This window comes from Lytechinus pictus, chromosome 13, assembly GCF_037042905.1.
Source record: "Lytechinus pictus isolate F3 Inbred chromosome 13, Lp3.0, whole genome shotgun sequence".
Lineage (NCBI taxonomy): Eukaryota > Metazoa > Echinodermata > Echinoidea > Temnopleuroida > Toxopneustidae > Lytechinus > Lytechinus pictus.
This window is the reverse complement of record NC_087257.1, coordinates 28,023,139-28,046,015: the sequence shown is the minus strand read 5'-3', so window position 1 is coordinate 28,046,015 and position 22,877 is coordinate 28,023,139. Positions and strand designations below refer to the sequence as shown.

At 35.6% G+C, this 22,877-nt stretch overlaps 1 protein-coding gene across 1 annotated transcript; it reads right to left on the bottom strand.

Moving 5' to 3' along the window:
• Positions 1-872: 872 nt before the first annotated feature.
• On the bottom strand, positions 873-22,663 carry LOC129274673 (uncharacterized). The gene is made up of 12 exons (XM_064108789.1): positions 22,460-22,663; positions 21,879-22,029; positions 21,470-21,603; positions 18,426-18,564; positions 17,332-17,427; positions 16,703-16,833; positions 16,277-16,362; positions 15,391-15,544; positions 14,571-14,669; positions 13,871-14,029; positions 7,488-7,583; positions 873-3,049 (listed from the first exon to the last, which is right to left on the bottom strand). Exons 1-12 carry the CDS (start codon positions 22,460-22,462, stop codon positions 2,918-2,920), a joined length of 1,380 nt encoding a protein of 459 aa, XP_063964859.1. The 5' UTR covers positions 22,463-22,663; the 3' UTR covers positions 873-2,917.
• Positions 22,664-22,877: the final 214 nt, after the last annotated feature.

Sequence of the window (22,877 nt, the reverse complement as noted above, 5' to 3'; positions counted from 1 at the left end):
GCATGTCAAATGTTTTATGAAGTGATAAACGTGGGGGTACGTGCACTCTCAGAAATGTTTTAACCAACCTACCGGGTTGGTTTACATGTTATGAATCTACGAATGTTGGTTAAGACAATTCTTCATTCGGTTTACTTGCAATTATCTTATAACCAACAGTCGGTAGATTCATAACGTTAACCAACCACTAGCATAAGCGTGAATTTCGAGAAACCAAGGGCGGACATGGCGTATTAGGCCAAATTTCTAAAGGCTGCGAGCGAGAAAATCTTGACCTCTTTCTTCTTTGATACAAATTTCAAATTTTGTTAGTTTTTATAGATTTTGACATAATATTCAGAAAATATCATTGTACAACCCTTTTTTATCTTTTTTTTTTTTTCTTGGTTATGATTTTCTTTTTATGTTCAAGGCCCCGCCAAGCCCTTACTACAAGCCCACACACAGAGTGTCAACCCCCCTCTCTCTCAATTCATAAAATACGAAACCTTATTTGAAAGTAGCTTGTAAAATTGTAAGGATTTTGATTTTCAAACCCTCACCATATTTCTCATTTTTGATCATCCATGAATGTGAAACCTTTTCATTCTTGATTTTCCTGTTTTTGATACAAAAGGAAAGTATATGAAATATAACGTAATTAACGCGCCCAATGTCAAAAGGTAAACGTTATCAGTCGCGTCAGTCTTGAGTGGCCCCTGTTAGAGGATGGCTCCATATAGCAGGGGATGTTCACAGATTTGAATGAGACACGCCCCTTTGCTTGTCACCATGACAAAGCCGTGGTATTACTCTATTATCAGACAATCGTTCTACATATACACAGCATGAACTAATTTCAAGCACGACAAACAATTATTAGACCACTTGAATAATCTATCTCGCAGTAATTGGAGAGAGTTTTACTTAGTAAAATTATTATTTTTTAATCGGAGGACAAAGGTGATCACTGACAACAAAAAGAAAACTAACATAACAAGATTGAAAACATGCAGGAGACGTCATCAAGGGTGGGAAGGCGGGAACACTGTGGACCATTGACACTAGTGTGACCATGGAGATAAGAAGATGGAAGATAGAAAAAACAAGACCCATCGAATGTGCTACAACGAATAACTATAACCTCTGCAGTCCATGCAGGTAAGTGATAGACAATTTATATCTGAATTCCTTTGCCGAAAGGGAATATGGCAAAAATACAACTATTTTTTATTAATAATAAATTACAAAACGAGAAATATCGAAAATGTAGAATGATATTTGTATACAGATTAGATAAGATCATGGAATAGACTTGGGTATTAACATTAATTATAAAGACATTTCATTCATTCAATTTCTTTTTAAATCTCTGATGAAATAAAAAATAAAAATGAAATACAACTTACGATGAGAATATACCAAGGCCCTGGGAAGCCACCCTCAAGACTTTCCTTGAGGGCGCTGCATGTATTATTTTCCAAAGACAGCATGGAGAAATGTAAAAAAGTGACCTACATTTTTTTTTGCGGGACCAGAATAACCATTATTTTGTAATGAATCCCCCTTTTTTGCTTGTTAAATCACATATCATATTTAGCAACATTACTCAAAATATTACTCATTACTCAACATCTACTCAAATTATTTCTTAATAATTTCTCAATTGAACAATACTGTTACCAGTCATCCTTCCTATTCCTGTTAAATCATATTTAGCTGTTTCCAATTGCCTTAATTTTACAGTAAAATTTTTTTGCAATTCATTTTGATCTTTTATTTGATTATATTTTAATGTTTATCACATGAATCTGTTTTTAAAGTAATACTCTAATACCTGTATATGCCATTTTGATTGATGTATTCTTTGTAAATATTGTACATATTGATTTTTTTCATCTTAGGGCCCTCAAGGACAGCAGTTTGTGTAACTGATGAGGCCACCCTAATTAAATAAAGCTGAAAATAAAATAAAAATAAAATGAATAAATAAATCGTTCCCAGGGCCATGGAGAATACCATCACCATATGGAAATGGATAGTCATAAGAACGTCATGACAGTTTTCCATGTTGAAGTCTTAACTGCAGCATTATACAGTAATGTCCAAAGAACAACTTATCGTATATTAAAAGTGATTGACAAAAGTGTTAATATACAGTCATTATATAAAAGAAATGAAATGCATCTAAATGTTTTAAATGCTTAATATTTTGTCGAAATATACAAATTGAAAAGTATTAAAATCTCAATTGATGCATACAAAATATGTCCATGGCAAGGAGATATGAACTGTCTAATACAAATGCAAGCATTTGTTGAAATAAGTAAAAAGAAGTTATTTACAAAGACGTACAATTATACATTAGACGGTCATTTAAAAATGCGTATATTACCGAGGATTTGCAAATCTTTTATTGGTATGCACTTTAGTAGCCATCCTATTAATATTTCAGATCTGATTTAGGATTTTGCAAAAAGATTAATACAGAAAGTATAACATACCATGATAAATATCCGTGATATAAATAAATAAGGTAAAACAGATATCAAATATAAATATGGAAAAAAAAATTCTTGGAGGCCATAATGTTGTTAATCTTGTTTAACTTTTACAGTGCCTCGAATCAGTAATTACGCTTCGTACTTGTGTTTTGGAAAAAATAACAATAAAAGCCCATGTCATTTTCTTCCCCATTCACAGTAAATGTCAAATCAGTAAATGTATTTCAAAGTATTTATTTGCACACCACCCCTTTAAAAAGACTTATTTTCATTCAATGTGGAAGTCAGAAGTGATTTTTACGTGATTGGATGGATTGGACGAACTATTCTGTTAAGTGTACGTAAGTCGAGACTCCCAAAGCAATTAGTGGAAATATCAGCTCTAATTCGTAAACAAATATATTTTGGCACACTTTTTTTTCTTCTCCTCTTTCTTATCCTTCTTCTCGTCCTTCTTCTCCTCCTCCTTTTTCAATTTTCAGATTTAATGATCCCTTGGTAATGTTTTTCCTCGTAGCTCTGTTCTTCTGATACTTGAGGAATGTCTGCAGTCCACGACGTCCTTGCTGTTTGTGAGAAATAAACGGGAAAAGAGAGAAATTCGTAGGGAGAAACCCAAATATTTTGAAATAAAAGAGATCAGGGGCAAGAAATTATTGAGTAAAAAAGAGTAAGAGGGGAAGAGATTGTACGGAGCCCGAGAGGGGACATGCATGAACATGTTTTTTTAATAAGTCGTTCCCACCACTTATAAGTCGTTCCCACCACTTATAAGTCGTTACCACCACTTATAAGTCGTTCCCACCACTTATAAGTCGTTCCCACCACTTATAAGTCGTTCCCACCACTTATAAGTCGTTCCCACCACTTATAAGTCGTTACCACCACTTATAAGTCGTTCCCACCACTTATAAGTCGTTCCCACCACTTATAAGTCGTTCCCACCACTTATAAGTCGTTACCACCACTTATAAGTCGTTCCCACCACTTATAAGTCGTTCCCACCACTTATAAGTCGTTACCACCACTTATAAGTCGTTACCACCACTTATAAGTCGTTCCCACCACTTATAAGTCGTTCCCACCACTTATAAGTCGTTCCCACCACTTATTTATAACTACCACGTGATGGCATATAATTATGAAGAAGGGAGCAGTACGCCGCGCCCGCTAACTCCAGGAAGCTCCGACGCCGATGCCGAAGCTCTCAAACCAAGCCTGGCGAAAATCATCTAAATCGATGGATATAGCGCCAACGTCAACAGACCCGGGTACCCAACATTATAACAACAACAAGAAGAAGACCGGCAGGAAGTTGGTTGGTTGGATATTCGATATTCAAACTGTGAAGTTGGTTTGATATTCAGGTTCGATATTCAAACGCGTGTGAAGTTGGACCAATATTCGATATTCGATATTCAAAAATTAGGGGTCTTGAAAGCTAACTAGGGGGTTAAACAGGTGCAGCACGTCTCGGGCAACCATAACAACACTGTCACTGGCCTGCCCTAGTAAGAGGACATTCAGGGGACAAACGTCAGTGAATAAAAGGGCAGAAAATTGTTATTTTTTTATTTTTCTTTTCGAGGGGCCCCCACATCCCGACGGCCTACCCAGGGCAACCATGTATCCTATCTTGTAGAAATCGACTCGGGCAATAAGATAAGCACTAGCTTGACCCGGCGCATGCACATTTAGGGGGCTCAAATTAACAAAATTAAGGGGAATAAAGGGCTATTTATCGCATTTTTTCAATAATTTTTTTTTTCAAGGGGCCTCCAGGGATATCCCGACGGCCTAGCAAGGGTAACCACGTATCCTATCTTCTAGAACAGGACTTGGGCAACAATATAAGCACTAACTTGACCCGGTGCATGCACATTTAGGGGGCTCAAATTAACAATATTAAAGGGAATAAAGGGCTATTTATCGCATTTTTTCAATTAAAATAAACTATTTTTTCAAGAAGCCCCGAGGGATATCCCGACGGCCTAGCCAGGGTTACCACGTATCCTAACATTTAGAACTGGACTCGGGCAACCAGATACACACTAGCTTGACCCAGCGCATGCATATTTGGGGGGGGGGGTAAATTAACAAGGAATACGGGCTATTTCAAGCATGGGGAACCACGGTCCCCCCATTCGTTAGGGTTGCCGCCAATGGGTAGAGTAAAAAACAACAAAGAAAGAGAGAAGACAAAAATAAAAGAGAGAGAAGCGAAAGGGAGAGATAGGAAAGAAAGGAGGGGGAAAGGGAGGGAAAGAGAATGGAGGGGTCATAATATTGTATGACCAGGATATTTTATGATTATGCCCTGAACATTAGGGCGAAGCTCAATGCGAGATTAGAACAAAAAAGATGGGGCACACCATGGCGCACGCAGCAAATACTTGCTTAATAATAAGTCTCGAGCGAGCGAAGTGAGCGAAAAAAAATCACCTGTAATTTTGAGATTGACATCATATCTTTCATCTTCCTTTTCTTTCTTTCGTTTTATTATTTCTTTTTTGTTCTCGGTTGTAGAACTTTTTTTTTTTTTGGGGGGGGGGGGCAGTGCTATGCGGTTCGGGTCCGGGGCAATGACGGCACCAGGGTTTTTAACCTAGGATGAGGCAAACAAACATTTTGGGGCCGGGGGGATGACACACATTTTTAAAAAAATCGAGCGAGAGTTGCGAGTTAATTTTATTTTATATGCAGTCCCTACTGAATGAAAAAGGGACCTGTTAAGGATCAGCTGTTTCCATTAATTGGGTTATGAAGATGATATCTCACCAAATAAATAGTGCGAGCGCGAAGCGCGAGCCGAAAATTTTTGATATCCGGGATGATACCTGGCCGTTCTAAGCTTTTTTTTTAATTATGAACTGAATGGCTATCTAATTCGCTGAAAATATATCATTTATGAAAATTATGAATTCGCAGGATAATGTATCTTGCTAAAACGAATAATGAAAACTCTAATAATATTGGATTTTTAAGCCCCATGTGAAAAGATAATCATTAATAACTGCGAGCGCGTAGCGCGAGCTACATTTTGAATTTAATATAATGGCCTGAAAGATTTATGTTAGTGACTAAAATTGTTGGGAGCTAAATGCTGTGACGGTGAATGGATGAGAAAATTGTTAAAATTTAAAGAACTAAAAACATTTTTGGAGAATTATATACATTTTTTTCCTTCAAATTTCGGGGGGGGGGGGGGGACTCAATGGGGCCTCCCCATTCGGTGGCGCCATGCACTGGTCTGGTGCGGAGCCCCCGGATCCTCGTGATATTTTTAAACATTGCAGATGGCCATTTTTTATCAAATCGCGGGTACATACACCACATATTATATTAAGTTCAACGCAGTTGCGGATAATAAACAAAATATGTTGAGGCAGCACACCAAAGCAAATGTGGAATAATTAATTTTGAAAAAGTAGCCAGCGAGCGAAGCAAGCCAGAAAATTGTGCATGCGCCGGGTCAAGCTAGTGTTTATCTGGTTGCCCGAGTCCAGTTCTACAAGATAGGATACATGGTTGCCCTGGGTAGGCCGTCGGGATGTGGGGGCCCCTCGAAAAGAAAAAAAAAATTACAATTTTCTGCCCTTTCATTCACTGACGTTTGTCCCCTGAATGTCCTCTTACTAGGGCAGGCCAGTGACAGTGTTATTATGGTTGCCCGAGACGTGCTGCACCTGTTTAACCCCCTAGTTAGCTTTCAAGACCCCTAATTTTTGAATATCGAATATCGAATATTGGTCCAACTTCACACGCGTTTGAATATCGAACCTGAATATCAAACCAACTTCACAGTTTGAATATCGAATATCGAATATCCAACCAACTTCCTGCCGGTCTTCTTCTTGTTGTTGTTATAATGTTGGGTACCCGGGTCTGTTGACGTTGGCGCTATATCCATCGATTTCGATGATTTTCGCCAGGCTTGGTTTGAGAGCTTCGGCGTCGGCGTCGGAGCTTCCTGGAGTTAGCGGGCGCGGCGTACTGCTCCCTTCTTCATAATTATATGCCATCACGTGGTAGTTATAAATAAGTGGTGGGAACGACTTATAAGTGGTGGGAACGACTTATAAGTGGTGGGAACGACTTATAAGTGGTGGTAACGGCTTATAAGTGGTGGGAACGACTTATAAGTGGTGGGAACGACTTATAAGTGGTGGTAACGACTTATAAGTGGTGGGAACGACGTATAAGTGGTGGGAACGACTTATAAGTGGTGGGAACGACTTATAAGTGGTGGGAACGACTTATAAGAGGTGGGAACGACTTATAAGTGGTGGGAACGACTTATAAGTGGTGGGAACGACTTATAAGTGGTGGGAACGACTTATAAGTGGTGGGAACGACTTATAAGTGGTGGGAACGACTTATTAAAAAAATATTGTCATGCATGTCCCCTCCCGGGCTCCGTAAGATTGAAAGAAAGAAAGAAAGAAAGAAAGAAAAGAAAGAGAGAAGGAAAGTAACTGATAAAGAAAGAAACAAGACAAGAAAACAGAAAAAAAGAATGAAAGACAAGAAAGAAAGAAAGAAATCGAGTACTGATAATGTAAAGTGGTCAGTGATAATAATGGAGTATATCCACATGCATTTAGTAAACAGGTGTTTATTTCGATAACAAACCACAAAACCAATCATGCCAATAGGAATGTTTCAATCAAACTGTATTTCGTATAAATGATCCGCATACATGATGATCCGATCGGTATAATTGGAATAAATTATGTAAAATGAAAATAAGATGTTTAGTATTTACACATTAAACGTTTCTAAACGGTAACTACATATCTAAACAATAAACTATACATATTCTAGGGGAAAGATGATTGCAATTATATTGCACCAGTGCCTCTATGTTCCAGAAGAAAAATGTCTTGAAGACGCAAATGAACGCATTATTTTCATTATGATTTCAATTTTCTTGAAAATATGAACATAAGACTTAGTACCTTGAAAATAAAATTATCATAATTATAAAACCAAATGAGCGCTTACCTCTACTAGGAAATCCAGGTCTTCCTTCTCTGGGCTGAAGTCTAAGGATTTGACATACACGGTATTGATAAGGACTGTTCTTTCAATATCATGGCCCTACAGGTAAAATAAAAAAATACAGTAAATGAAATACAATGATCAGAACCTAGATATCAATTACCTCCCATTCAATTTACAAGGTAATAAATTATGACATCGTTCTTAGTTAATAATAATTTTTTAAGATGGCCGACTGTGACGGACGCCACGGTTCCGAATAGCCGTCTTATTTTTTCTTGGATTTTGGTGAGTTTTCTTACATCTGTGATATACTTTTCGAACTATATGGAACTTTAAATCCTGTTTGTCTGGATATCAGCCTTTTGCAGATTTTTGAGACCATTTCTATGATAGAAAAGACACTTAGTGGTGAGTTTGCTGTGAGTTTTAAAACGAAACGGGTTCTCTTGATTGATACACCCGGGAGTTCACCGCTGCGATACTCTTCGAACACTGTATCTAGTTAAGCTATCCGGCATATTATGGCTAATGTGAACGCCCAACCAAAACCCGGGGGTACTACACCTAGAGTTTTGCCTGTTTTTTTCAAAAACAGTGACTTATTAGATGGTGTGAATGAAGTGTCTGTTTATGAAGTGTGTCTTGCTGCAGAGAGAGTTTGTGGTGATTCCACCATTGATGGAGCTCAGAGAATCAGGAATCTATGGCGTATCTATCCACTTGATAAAAAGTCTAGACAAAAACTACTTGTCACTGGTTTATCCATCAGAAGTCAGCAGATAGATCTTATGGACGCTAACCCATACCTTCACACTAGTGAGAAGCCTACCACTAAAGTGTTCATTAGTGACGTACCACTATCTGTTGCCAACAGTGACATAAAGTCTACTTTCATAAAAAGAGGACTGAAACCAGTAACTGAAGTGAAATATGAGTGTGCGAGAGATTCTGACGGAAAGCTTACTCGTTTCAAAACGGGGAGGAGGTTTATCTTCATGGAAATACCGACGTCCCCGCTACCTAATACGGTTGAAATCGTAGGATTTCGTGCAAAAATCTACCGTAAAGAGCAAAAGGAATCGAGTGACAGAAACAAAATGAAAGAAAACATCAGATGTAACAAATGTTTGAAAGAAGGTCATTACGCTCGCGAGTGTCGAGAAAATCAGATTACATGTTACGATTGCTCCCTTCCAGGGCATAAGAGAGGCGACCCCCGGTGCACTGCCTTTACGGAAGGTTCTTCCCAACCAGACGACAGTGATCATGTGATCGTGAATGAACGCAATGCGCAGATGGCGCCCACTTCAAAATATGCCAGCGAAGATGTTTGCGACGTACAGGTAGCAACTCCGCAAGGATCGATAGAGGAATTAGCATATACACGCACTAGTAGTCTCGTTGGTGAAAGGTCAGGCACGGTCAAGCAAATAACGCTCGACGAAGTCATTTAACAAGCGCGTGCCCGTAGCAACGAAAATCAACATCGAGTAAAACAGAAGAAAAAGAGAAAAAGAAGGCATTCTAAAAACACGCCAGAGAAGGAAGAATTTATTCGACTGAGTTCTGAAGAAGATTATGAAGATGCATATAACACAGCTTAAGAATCATGAAAACGATGGAATTAAGTATCTTGACAATTAATTGTCAAGGATTAAGAGAAAGGAAAAAGAGACTAAAACTGTATAAATGGGCAAAAGATAAGAAGATTCAAATTCTTTTTCTTCAAGAAACTCATTTTACAAAAGAAATTATTCAGGTTCATGACAAATTTGATTGGAAAGGTCTGTCTTACCACTCTATTGGAACTTCAAACAGTTGTGGTACGAGTATTCTAATAAATTGTCACTCAGTTGAAGTTCTTAATCATATATCCTTCCATGAAGGTCGATCAAATGCTGTTAACATATTATATGGTGGTGAGTCGCTATGGCTACTTAATATTTATGCTCCGAATATTTTGACAAATAGAAGGATTTTTTTCAAATCTTGTTTTGCCTTCTTAGATGACAATATCCTTCCTAGTGATTGTGTTATTTTTGGTGGCGATTTCAATACTGTTTTAAACTATAGATCTGACAAAAGAGGAGGGATTTCGAAAGATTTTTCGGATGCAAAGTACCTAAGAGAACAGTCTGAGTTAAGAGATTTCGTTGATATCTGGAGACTCAAACATCCCAACTCTATCGAATTTACTCATCAACTAATACGACAGTCTCCTAGATTTTTTCTTAGTTTCTGATAGACTTAAGAATAATATTATCAATTGCAATATAATAGGGAGATTTTTATCTGATCATAATCCAGTTCTTATAAAAATTGAATTCAATAAATTCAGAAAGGGCAAAGGTCTATGGAAACTTAATAACTCTTTGTTACAAGACTCTGAATACAACAAAATCATTATTGCTCTAATAAAAGACCTTGGGGAAAATATTAATAATCAAGTAGCTGATATAAGATTACTTTGGGATTTATTTAAAAAAGAGGTTAAACAAAAATCAATATATTTTTGTATAGTTAAATCTAACAATACAAAATGTAAACAATTAAATTTACAACAAAGACTTGACCATCTTACCAAGCAGAAATTTATATCTACTAAACAGAATCAAGAAATTAAAGAAATACGAAGAGAACTAAATAATCTCTATGATTATAAAGTTCATGGAGCTTTGGTGAGATCCAAAATAAAGTGGTACGAAGAGGGGGAACGTAATAACAAATTTTTTCTAGGTCTTGAAAAAATAAATTATCAACAGAAGAATTTGTTTAAAGTGGAACACAATGGTAAAGTTTGTATAAGTCAAAACGATATCTTGACTGCTGAGGTGGATTACCTCTCAGAACTTTTTTCAAAATCGGAAAATATAGAAAGTAAGGATATAAATGATTATTTTGAAAATATTCACATAGAAAATTCATTAAACGAAAAACAGAAATTAATGTGTGATAGCACACTTACAATTCATGAATGTAATAAAGCTATCCAAAATTCAAAACTTGGTAAAAGTCCAGGTCCAGATGGTTTAACGTTTGAATTTTTCAAATGTTTTTGGGATCATTTAAAAACTATATTATTAAATTTATTTAACCATTCGTTATCAGTTGGGAATTTATCAGTTAGCCAAAATAGAGCTGTTATTACACTTTTGCATAAAAAGGGACGAAAAGATATACTATCCAACTGGAGGCCTATCAGTCTTTTACACACTGATTACAAAATACTGGCATCAGTTTTGGCAGATAGATTGAAACTAGTATTAAGTTCATGTATTTCGCTTGATCAAAATGCCTACTTAAAAGGCCGTTTTATTGGAAACAATATAAGACTTATTGATGATGTGATAAATTATATGACAAAACATGAAAAATCAGGGGCTATTTTATTTTTGGACCTAGAAAAGGCCTTTGATAAAGTTAATAGGAATTTTCTTTATAGAGCCCTTGAGAAATTTAATTTTGGTAATAATTTCATAAGTTATATAAAAGCCTTATATGCTGATGCAGAGAGTTGTATAATGAATTTAAATTGGCAGTCAGTTTATTTCCCTCTAACTAGAGGGGTAAGACAAGGTTGTCCAGTGTCTGCCCTGTTATTTTTAGTAGTTGTAGAATTTTTATCAGTTGATTTGAACAAGAATGATAACATTAAAGGTATTATTTTGACGAATAATGTAAACAATTCAGTTGAGATCAAGATAAGTCAATTCGCTGATGACACCTCAGTATTTGTAGCGGATGAACTGTCTTTAAAAACTGTAATGGAAAGAGTCCAAAGGTTTTGCAAAGTTGCTGGACCATCGTTAAATGTTTCGAAAAGCTCGGGTTTTAGCTTTGGAAATTTTAACAGCAATCTTTTTCAAAAGGTTGATTGGAAAAGTGTGTTTATAAAAACTCTAGGGGTGTATTTCAGTAAAAATATGTTTGATGCTTATGAAAAAACTTGGAAAGAAAAAGTAACAAAAATTGAAAACCAAGTATTATTGTGGAAATGCCGATATTTAACATTTTTCGGAAAAGTTACTGTACTAAAATCTTTAATTCTTTCAAATATAACTTATTTAATGACTGTATTTCCCATGCTTGATCACATTAATAAAAAAGTTGAACAAATCATATTTAAATTTATATGGAAAGGGCGTGATAAAATAAAAAGAAAAACAATGATTGGTAGAACTGAAAAAGGAGGAATAAACATGCCTGATTTTGTTTTACAATGTAATGCCCTAAAAACAGTTTGGCTAAAAAATCTATTTGAAACCAAGGATCACAATTTTAGATGGAAGTTCCTTCCTGAACTACACCTCAATTACTTTGGACCGAATTCACTTGTTCTTAAAATGTCTTTTGAAAAAGAATGTCAAATGCCTGAAATGAAACAACTTCCATTATTTTATCGTCAATGTATAATTGCTTGGAAAATGTGTAATAACAAACCCTCTTTTGAGAATACAGGTGAAGATATTAGGCAACAGTTATTATGGGGTAATAAAAACATTTTGTATAAGAATAAGTGTTTGTTTTGGAAGCATTGGGTATGCTCAGACATTCTTGTTATTGGAGATATTGTTAACAACGATGGACTATTGGATATACTGTGTATTCATGCAAAATTAAAGAAAAAAGGAAATTATTTATGTGAATCGAAATTAATTTGGAGTTGTATACCAGAAAAATGGAAAAACATTTTGGTTAATGATAAACATTGCTCAAATCATTCAATTGTTAGCTACTTTCAATTGAAGGACCATGATCCTGTTTTACATATGAAACAAAGTAAACATTTATCTGTTAAACTTTCTAAAAGATTATACAATTTTCTTGTGGATAAAAAGTTTATAACCCCAAATGTTGAACAATATTGGTCACTTTATTTCAAAGAAAATTTGATTTGGAACAATATCTGGAAAGAAAAAGTTACTTTAATTTAAGAATTTCGTTTAGCTGAATTCAACTTTAAATTTTTGTATAAACTTTTGATGTCAAATGAATATTTGTTTCGATTTAAATTGGCAGAATCTCCACTCTGTTTTAAATGTAAAACTATTGAAAACTATTATCACTTATTTTATGATTGCCATTATTCTAGACTCTTTTGGTCAAAATTCAGTAACTTTTGTGTTACCATTAATCTGAATATTAAAAATGTGGATATTAGTTATAAAGACATTGTGATTGGTAGACACGGTGGTAATGGACACAACGTTATATCTTTCTTTAATGTATTAATCAATTTAGCTTCTTATACAATTTTTCAACAAAAAAGAAAATCAAATTTTAAAGAAATATTTGAAATTTTCTTAGAAGAAATAAAATGGAGAGCAAATATAAAAAAAGTATTTTTGGAAAAATTGTAAAACAAAGATTGAAAAGTCAATTTAGGCATTATGTTTGCTTACTATTGAACATGTATCTAAACATTTTTCTTGCTATATTTGTATAATCTTGTCAATTTTTATGTTGAATTCTAATGTATATCATGCTGTTGTTTTTTATTTTTGTTCAATATACAGTGACGATGTAAATGAGAACATACAAATTAAAAAAAAAAAAAAATTGTGTAGTCAAAACCCTTTCATCTTTTCAATTTCTTTAGTAATGCGATACTTGTTTTCTTTTTAAAAAGACCCAGGCTGATGGTTTAATGTGGGTTTTTTTCGGTAAAGCGCATGAAATAAAGTATATCTGATTTGTTTCATTAACAAACTGATGCAGCTTTCCAGAGACAATAAACTAAACAAACGTTTGTAAAGTAAGGAGAACTGTTGTATAATGCCCTTGTGGTGGCAGCATTCATTTTAGATTTATTCATTTAGTAAAGTACTCCTCACAAGAGAGCAGTCACCAAGATATTACATTGCCCAGTCAGGGTGCCTTCCGGCAACTATTCTCAAGACAGTTGACAAAACATGTCACATTTTCTTCTCATGCATGATGCATTTATCTCTTCTCATATCGCTTCTGATGACACCTCTAATTTTCTTAATCAGAGGTGTGACCACTGAGCTGTTACTACCTTAACAGATGGGTGTGACCAAGGGTGTGACATACCATGCAACGCACGGAACGTTGTGACAGAGCCTTTAAGGTCTATCACATCAGAACGATCCGTGCAAGTCTTGCGTGTGACTTGAGGGTAATTATTTTTGCTATGCGCAGGTTGCCGGCATTAACAGTATCTATGATAAGCACTTATCTCACACGCAGTTGCCCGCAGAAGCGCACGCAAGTCTGATTTGCACGCAGAAAAGTTTTGAACATGCTCAAATCTTTGTTGCTGGTGAGTTGCGGGCAATCACCTGCAAGGCTTGCACGGAACGACGTGACAGGGCCTTTACATTCGCACAGGTGAGAATACTTTAGCAGCAAACAGGACTAACCTCTAAGAAAGCTCTTTTTACATTCATGAGAAGCATATTGAAGATACCAACGAGATAATCAGTCGTGTTCTTGATCTCAAGATGTCCTGTTCCAATGTGATGGGTTTGGATTCCTACGCCTTCCTGCTCAGCTAAAGACATCAGCTCGTTGAAATCGATCTAAAAATGAAATAAATTCACAATAACCTGTAATGTACTTTCATTCTCCTCATTGTCAGTTGAGGATCTATGTAACACAAAGGGAAAGGTATTACAATGAAATGGGGGGGGGGGGGGGGGGAGTGATGATGAACTGAGGGCATTTTCATGGCGGAGAAGAAAGAATATACATCCCGTTAAAAAACCACCATACAAAGTAAAACCGATTTCGTGTACTTCAATCGTAGTCAGAATGGGCTTTCTCGGATGGGAATGTACAGAAACTTGTTTTTTTTCTAACATTTGGGATCTTTAAAGCATCTTCAAGGATTGAGGACTTTTTCGGGTTTTGACTTTGGATAAATGAAACTTTAAGTAAACTATTTTTATTCACAAGGTCCTGAATTCATGTCAGAAAAAGTCGTACTCTCGTATAAGTTACTGAGACTGAAAAGTACTGTATATAGTCTAGAAGTTATGTGGTATGTTCCTATCAAGTCGTTCGTAAACAAATTATATAAAAGGCAATTTATGTGTGAATACGATTAAGATGATTTGATACCTCTCCATCAGAATTGGCATCAATACTGGCAAATATTTCCTCGATTGTAAGGTCTTCACCGAAGAGAATTTGGGCGTGGTCAGATGTGAACTCCTTGTTCTAAAAGGAATGAGAGGGACGTCATCACAGCATTTAGAAAAAAAAACCCAGAGTATCGGGTGTGATCATAGAAGAAGAGAAGAAAGGGATCACAATTTCTTGATTACACAGAATAGTGTCACCTCAAGATCATAGTCGAAGGTGTCTTGGACAGCAAAATAAAACAAAAACTTGACCGAAAATAAATGAAAGATACAGTCCTTACTCCTAGACTGATAAAGTTTAGGTCATTCCAAAACTTTAGCACCGTTAAGAAATTCTTATTTTTTAGCAAAAGTACACCCAAACCAAGCGATGGGACGATTCTAGCTCTTAAATATAGGCTAACGATATTAGATAATTCATATGAGAAAAAATGGTTTAACCTTAATAAGACAACCCCTCCTCGACATCTTTCGTAATAAATCCGCCGCGCTCGCTGACTATTTACCTTCAAGTCTCGCGCAACTTTTGAGACCAAACTCACGACCCCGGGTACGCGGTTCCGAAATTACGCAACATTTCGTAAGTGCATGCAAAAACAAATTGCTCAAAAACGTGAATTCGTGTACAAATCCAATACATAGTATTTTTAGCCAGAATTCATAGTCTTCTTTGGCATCAAAATAGCCCAGTCTATTTATATTAGGGTTAAATGTGGATTATCAGTCTACCTCCAATACTGTCTCTGGATTATTACTTAGCCTACATATATTTTTTATCCTATAGACTATATACTTGCATCATTGAAGGCTTGCATGAATTCGTTCTTTTTAATTGTGGTACCTTCTAAACAGTTCTGATCCAGAACTTTGAGGAATCTCGTCATTGCGTCTGTCACGAGACGATGCTGTTTACAATTCAATTCTCTCTTCATTTTCACTTTTTGGTGTGCTCTAGATGGAATAAAAGTCAGTTAAACAACACAATGCAGAAGACTCGATATGAAATTTAGTTTTTATTAACACAATTTCAAGAAAAAAAGGTCGAAGAAACGACTATAGCCGTCACTTCTTAGGAAGGAGACGGCTGCCTCTACCGTGGACCCCCTATAGAATGAGTTGTATTTGAACGCAAAGTATCACATTCAAGACCCAATTTACAGAGCCTAGTAAATTGAAAAACCACAACGAAAACAGGGAGTGTTAAAAAAAGGTTTCTAGAAATGAAAAGATAGATGAGCAGAAGAGACAAAAATAAAATTGGTTTACTTTTTCTTTAAATAACTTCGTTATTTTATTACTAGTTTTATAAAGTCTGTATAGTATTGCACATACTTTTGTAAGAACGAGAATAGATATATATATGATTCTACTCTCGCCTGACAATATGCTCCCATTGCCGTACGTATAAGAGGCGCGCAAATTAGACGAATGATAGTGACAGATGTCGTATAAGCACAGGATGTCATTCCCATTATGCTAGTTAATGTCGGACACTTGAAAGTAGACAGTCGTCTTTACCATTACGTTCAAAAGTGCTTCCATCAAATTACACCTCAATCCTACATAGGTGGCTAATTAAAATTGATAAAGTACTGGTATAAAACACTGGTGCTTCAGTCGTATTTGAAAGTTGATCAACAAATTTGTTTAATTTTCAAAGAGCAGTTTATAAAAAGAACTCACCTGGCAAGTTTTGTGTCTGGTATAGCTGCTACTGGTGCTTCTAAGTCGGGATTGGTCGCAAGTACGTGGGAATCATAATCACTGTACTGTTGACAAAAGACAAAGGATATAATAATACTTGTGACTGTTAGGTAGAACCTTGGGTCATTCATGTCATTCGAGAATTAAGGATGAGTATAAATCATCACGGAATATAGCTAATTGAAAAATCACATAAACGCGACAATCAACCGTCACCTTTTAATTCACCAAATTTCTTTTCTCTCAGAATGTTTTATCATTATTATTGATATTCAGAATTGCTAAGTTTTATTTTAATTCCCCTGAAACTTAATGTAATATTAGAAGTGCCATTTAACATTGGAATATTCTGTTGTGTTGCTTGTATGAACAATCATTAATGCAAAATAATAGTGTCAAACTTACTATGATCATGCCAAATGTTTTGTCGTTGAACATTCCAAATCTCTCTTTCTTGGTGAGAAGCTTTGCTGCATCCTCCAGGGGTTGCATTCTCTTCAAGAGAGAGTCTTCAGGTTTCATGGAAAGCCACCATCCTACCAAAATAGGAAAAAATTAATGTTTTCATAAAATCGTTCTGAACTGTAGTAAAGATTTTGCAATTCTTTTTTAAATGCATGCAAGACACAATGGTAAAGAAAAAAAATATTCGTCAATCTTGACCAAAGCTAAATGGTGTTATGGCTGCCAAATGTTGGTTTACTCTAATTACGACTATTTTTCCCAAGCTCCATCAACTCTTTAACAAACCTGGTCATAGGCGTAAGTTGGACTACTTTCTAGAATGTCATTTGCTGAGTTTCAGTATGGTAGAATAGGATTAAAAACGATATCACTAAAAATGGTCAATGTGTCAATAAAAAAAAGCAAAATCAAGAAGAATAAAACAACCCCAATGGCCACAATACCCTTACAGTGTTTGGCAAAACATTCTAAAAAAGCCCTCCATAACTATAACATGATTCAGAACTGGTTCTCAATTGGGCTGTATGGGTTAATTATTTAGTTTTTTTTTTAGATTAATGAATACTTACCATCGAAACAATGAACTGGATAGTTACACAAAACACCACCGTCGATGTAGAGATCAGTCCGGCCCATATGCTGCCGCTTGACAGGGACGAATACAACTGCATTACGATATTTGAGAAGAATCAACAGCAACATTGATGTATTTTATGATATCATATTCTGAATATTTTGTCGAACTCTATCAAAATATTAGATTTTTGTATTAAAAAGTTTAACATTTTTGCCCACTCGTTTCGCTCGCTCTCAGCTTTAAAAAAATTTATATTTTTTCCCCTCAACACCACGTGTGAACCCTCAACGTTTTCGGCTCGCAACGCTATTGATTAACACTTGAAAAAGATCGACTTGCCATAAAGTTCTTTCGTCGTGTTACCTTGCGCACTGATTTAATACCGTATGCAATTGCTTTCCTTCCGTCCATGTCAAGTAACTCTCATTCTTGTGGTTTTGGGTAAAGTTCTGATTTTTTGTTAAATTTTTGTTTTTATAACAATAATGTTGTTTGTCAAAACTTCATCCCTTTATATTCAGGTTTTTTTGTCTACGGGCTTTCCTATCATCATTATAATCTTTGTTAGTAGGGCTGTATTCACTGTTTCATTTACAAAATAAATCATTTATGAAACCAGTGCATGATACAAAATACACCAGAGTGTATACATGTGTGTGTATGTAAGGGTGAGAAGTGTGCGTATTTTTTTGGGTATGGTATACACACATTCAGCATGTTCAACAAGCAGTCGTACACACACACACAATAAATACATATATATATATATATATATGAATATATATATATATATATATTTATATATATATATATATGTATATATATATTCGGTAGATATTCCACGTGTTGGAATAATATTAAGAGAAACAAGGTTGAAACTTTCATGCTTTAATACAACAAAATTTATTGAAGTCCACTAATAGCTGAATAAATTTTAGTTCAATAAATAAATTTAGTTTTAATAAATTTTGTTGGATTAAAGCATGAAAGTTTCAACCTTGTTTCTCTCTCTCTCTCTATCTATGTATATATATATATATATGTTTATGTTTTATGACCGTGAAGTATATATTATATATTCCTTACATGGAGCAGATATTGACATCCTGACTGCTGTTCTAATTGGCATGTTCGGAGTAGTCTTGACGTGGCAGTACTCCTCCATCATTGTACTTAGATTGGTCACCACTACACATAATTCCTTTCCAGTCTGATCGTAATGGTCCTATGGGGGAAGATAGGGTTAGGGTTTGGTTCTAAATGGCAGTGTATAACCGAAAAAAAAATCTTTAAAAAAGAGAATTAAAGCAATGGTTTAATAATAGACAATATGATTACGGCCCCCAAAATAACAAATAATTTTTTCTTTAATAATTTTTTTTCCTTTAGAGCTGTCAGTAGGTACTCCACAATGCAACACATGATGTTTGCACACCGATTTCGAATATTTTCGTATGATTTTAAAGAACAAGAGATTGTAGTTTGTGCGTCTCCATTAAAATGTAAGGAAGTTTGAGTATTTCGGTTTATTTGGCGGCTTGAGTGCAGTAGGAAGATATGGGAACCTGTCTTTTGTGAATTTTGAAAATAACAATTACAAACGGCAATTGAAAATAAAATCTTAATTTTGTTCCCTAAAATGGAATAACATCACCCTGTAAGGTGGGAGCCTCCTTCTTGCATCAAGCAAACAAAAACATGCATACGATTTTACTAATTCACACTCGCTTATAATTCCAATAATTAGATGATATTAAAAAAGTGAAAATTTGACATCACTGACAAGGATATCTCTGCAAAATGCAGGGTAATAAAAATGATCCCTTATGGTCTATTTGGGTTCAATAATCGATGCATTTATTTTCATTTTAAATTAAATTTGTATACAGTTTTTTTAATATATCTCTAGAGAGAGGGAACCTGAAAGAACGAGTTATCGTTTATAAAGGCAGTTGGGTTGTTGGCATGGGCGGAAATCCCAGGGGGGACAGGGGGGTCGTGTCCCCCCTACCCAAAATAGTAGAGGGGACACAATATCAATTGTCCCCCTTACTATTTTTGGTCTTTTATGATGGAAAGAAATACATCAATAAAAATCGAAATAATGCATGTATTTTGGAGGAGAAAAAATGAAAAGGAGGAAAAATAAGAGGAGGGAGACGAGTGAATAAAATAAGGTCAAGGGAAGACTTGGAAAATGATTTGAAAATATATTTCATGTCACTATATTAAATTTTTGCTCGCGCTTCGCATAGCCTGTTCGACGAAATACATATCGCGTTTAATAGGCTTATATGTATAGCTTAAAATATCAAGTTTTGAAATATACAAAGCATATATTTCAGCTCGAACATTGAGCTTTTATAATTTTGTTTGATTTATAAATTGCTCTGTAAAATGTCCGTTTTATTGTGTGAATATCATTTGCAGCTTTTTGCGCTGTGCGCTCGCTTTATTCGATTTGCCAAGTAGGCCTACATATTGTCTCTGTTCCATCAGATTCTTTATATACCGGTATTAATTCTATAACAAATTACTTAAAGTCCCCCTTTTATGACGGTTTATCAAAAATTTCGTCCGCGATTGCGCTGGCATTATTGTTGAAAATATATCAACTCATAAATCCTATTCATGATTACAAAAGTGCTTAAAATATCCAGTTTTCAGGTCTCAATGTCAACAAATTTCACTCACTCATTATGCTTATAACATTAATAAATACGATAGATAGGAATTCATGAATTCCTAATAACAAAATTGTCGCTTTTTCAGAATAGGAATAGGAGGATAGTCATAATTTTCATATGATGACAAAATGTCCTTAGGCCAAGAATGTCCAGGTCTCAGGTCAAAATAGTAATAAAAATATCAGCTCGCGCTTCTCACTCGCATCATTTATTACGTGCTATCCGTATCCACTTCACAATTTCCCTACACAGTGCTTTAGATATTTAGATAGTGCTTAAATTCACCTTTTCATACCGGAATATCAAGTATTTTCCGCTCGCGCTTCGTGGTTGCATTTTTGATTTTCATGATAAAAAATGAAATATATTCAGAATGCCCAGATTCTGCCTTACTCTAAAACACGCGCACACATTTTATTAAGATACGCAGCTTGATCTTTATTCAAAACGTGCTAAAATTATCCAGTTTCAGATCAGAATATCAAAAAATTTTCTGCTCGCGCTTTGCACTCGCATTATTAATGTAGGAAAAAACCAAATTTCCCATCTTTTTTCATGATTTACATAACATGAATAAAGTGTCCCATTATTAGGTCTGAAATCTCAATCTTTCCACTCGCGCTTCGGGCTCGCATTAATTGTTTGGTTTTATACCTATACCGTTAATGATTACAAATAGTGCTTAGAATGTCAACTTTTTAGATCGGAATGTCAAAAAAATTTCAGCTCGCGCTTCGCGCTCGCATTATTTAATAGTTGAAATATGTATCGTCTTAAAGGCTAACTGCAAAACGTCCTTATCAGGTCTCTTACAGATCAAGCCAGAACCGCTCGCAGTAATTATTTAGCTGCATACGCATCTTGTTCACACACATTGCCCAGAATATTCAATTTTCAGGACAAAATACATGAAAAAAAATCGAAAATTCGAAAAAAAAATTCAGCTCGCGCTTTGCGCTCGCACTATTTAAATATGGCTTATGAGATTACTACACTTTTTAATGTTTTTTTTTTTTTTTATAGAAATGACTGTTAGGACATCGGCGTTTTGCCCCCACCCCCAATTTTTCATGACCAAGAAACAAAAAGAGAAAAGGAAAGAGATAAGGGTGAAATATAAAGCCTATTATTTTCCAAATGTCATGTCAAAATCTATCACAAACTTTGATTTTTGTAATGAACATCTTTGAAATTTTTGCTCGGCGCTCGCTTTGCTCGCAACTTCTTATTAATTTTATGTGATACGCCGTATCAAGCCCCCTCAAGAATTTTGGCTCATTACGCCACTGGGACAACCCTTTCAAAGAAACAAACAAAAATCAACTTTGAGCGGCCGATCGGGGAGAATATGGGTGAAAAAATTGGCGGGAGCTGGATCCGCCCCTGGTCCCCCCTACCTTCGGGGAGAGATTTCCGCCCATGGTTGTGGGTGAATTTACTTACCTTGAATGTGGCATTCTCGTCTCCTAGCTTTTCAGCAATATCCTTACCGAGCGTCGTGTAGAAATACCTTCCCGGATGCCAGCCCATGTAACGATACAGATTTGGTACCAGGCTTAATTTTCCACAACTTGCGTCTTAAAAAATGGATTAAAAAAGAAAACAATTAATTAAAGGAAAAATAATCCGTCAACATGTCGATGATAAATATTTTTAAAACTTCTAATGGCATATCATAACAAAATCGGCGACATGAATTAAGATTCATGCTACACCCTTTCCTGATAGTATCAGGCTGATACTGTCTGGGACCATAATGATATGAGGGGCTTAAAGGTTAAAATTCGTATCAAAACTAAATTTGTACAAGCAAGCAAAACTTGATATTCAATTCTTTAAACGTTTTAATTACCTAACAGATCTGAAAATTGGGGGCCATCGTTCACAATGGAGAGAAATTTGCTTGACCCATGTCCTATGGCAAGCAGACATGCTGTCATTGACCCTACGCTGGAACCAGCGAAACGTTGTATCTTTCCCAGGACGTTGAGTCGCTCCATTTCCTAATTGACGTATAGAAAAAAAGTATTAAAATCAAGTAAATAGAAGCAGTAGTAGTATAAGAAGAAGTAATAGTAGTAATAGTGGTATTATTAGCATGATAAGTATTAGTAGTAGTAGTTGTTGTAGTTGTAGTGGTCGTAGAAGCTGTGTTTGATCTACCTTTAGACGTTGTTTATTAGTATTTGTGCGTGTTTCCTTGTCTTTATGGATTTGTAATCATGTTTGAATACGTTCTTCAGTACTTATCATGATTTTTCATGTTACTGAACTGGAATATGGCAATGAATGAAATGAATTGAAAAAATAAGTACTCCCCAGACTAGATTCGAGCAGTAGATCACGACAGGCTACATGTGTATTTCTTCAGTGGTCGTATCTTACTTTCCAATTCCTTTGCTAGGAAGAGAACAAGTAACAATCAGTTTTTACCATAATGGCTCCAAGGTAAGCATTTCCCTGGCTTCCACCGCCTTCCAGCACGAGGTTTTCATAGGGGAAATAGACATCGTCCTCTTCAGATATACTTGTTAAGGCACCTAGGTGAAAGCCGTTGGTGGACTTTGTGGGCTGACTGGTTGTAGTTGATGCATCGAGCTCGTATTTCTTCTCTAGAAGAGTGAGTCTTCTCTTGAATCTGATTTCATAAGGATGAATGCAAGAAAAAAAAAACCATAACTCTTTGCTGACGATTTTTTTTTCAAACCTTTCCTATAATTTATCACAGCCTTTCCAAAATATGACGATGTTGCACTTGTTGAATAAAAAAAGAAATTGAAAATTTAAATTCCTTGTTAATAAACAGCCCCGGCCCCTGGGGCCCGTTTTATAAAGCTGTTCGTAAGTTAAG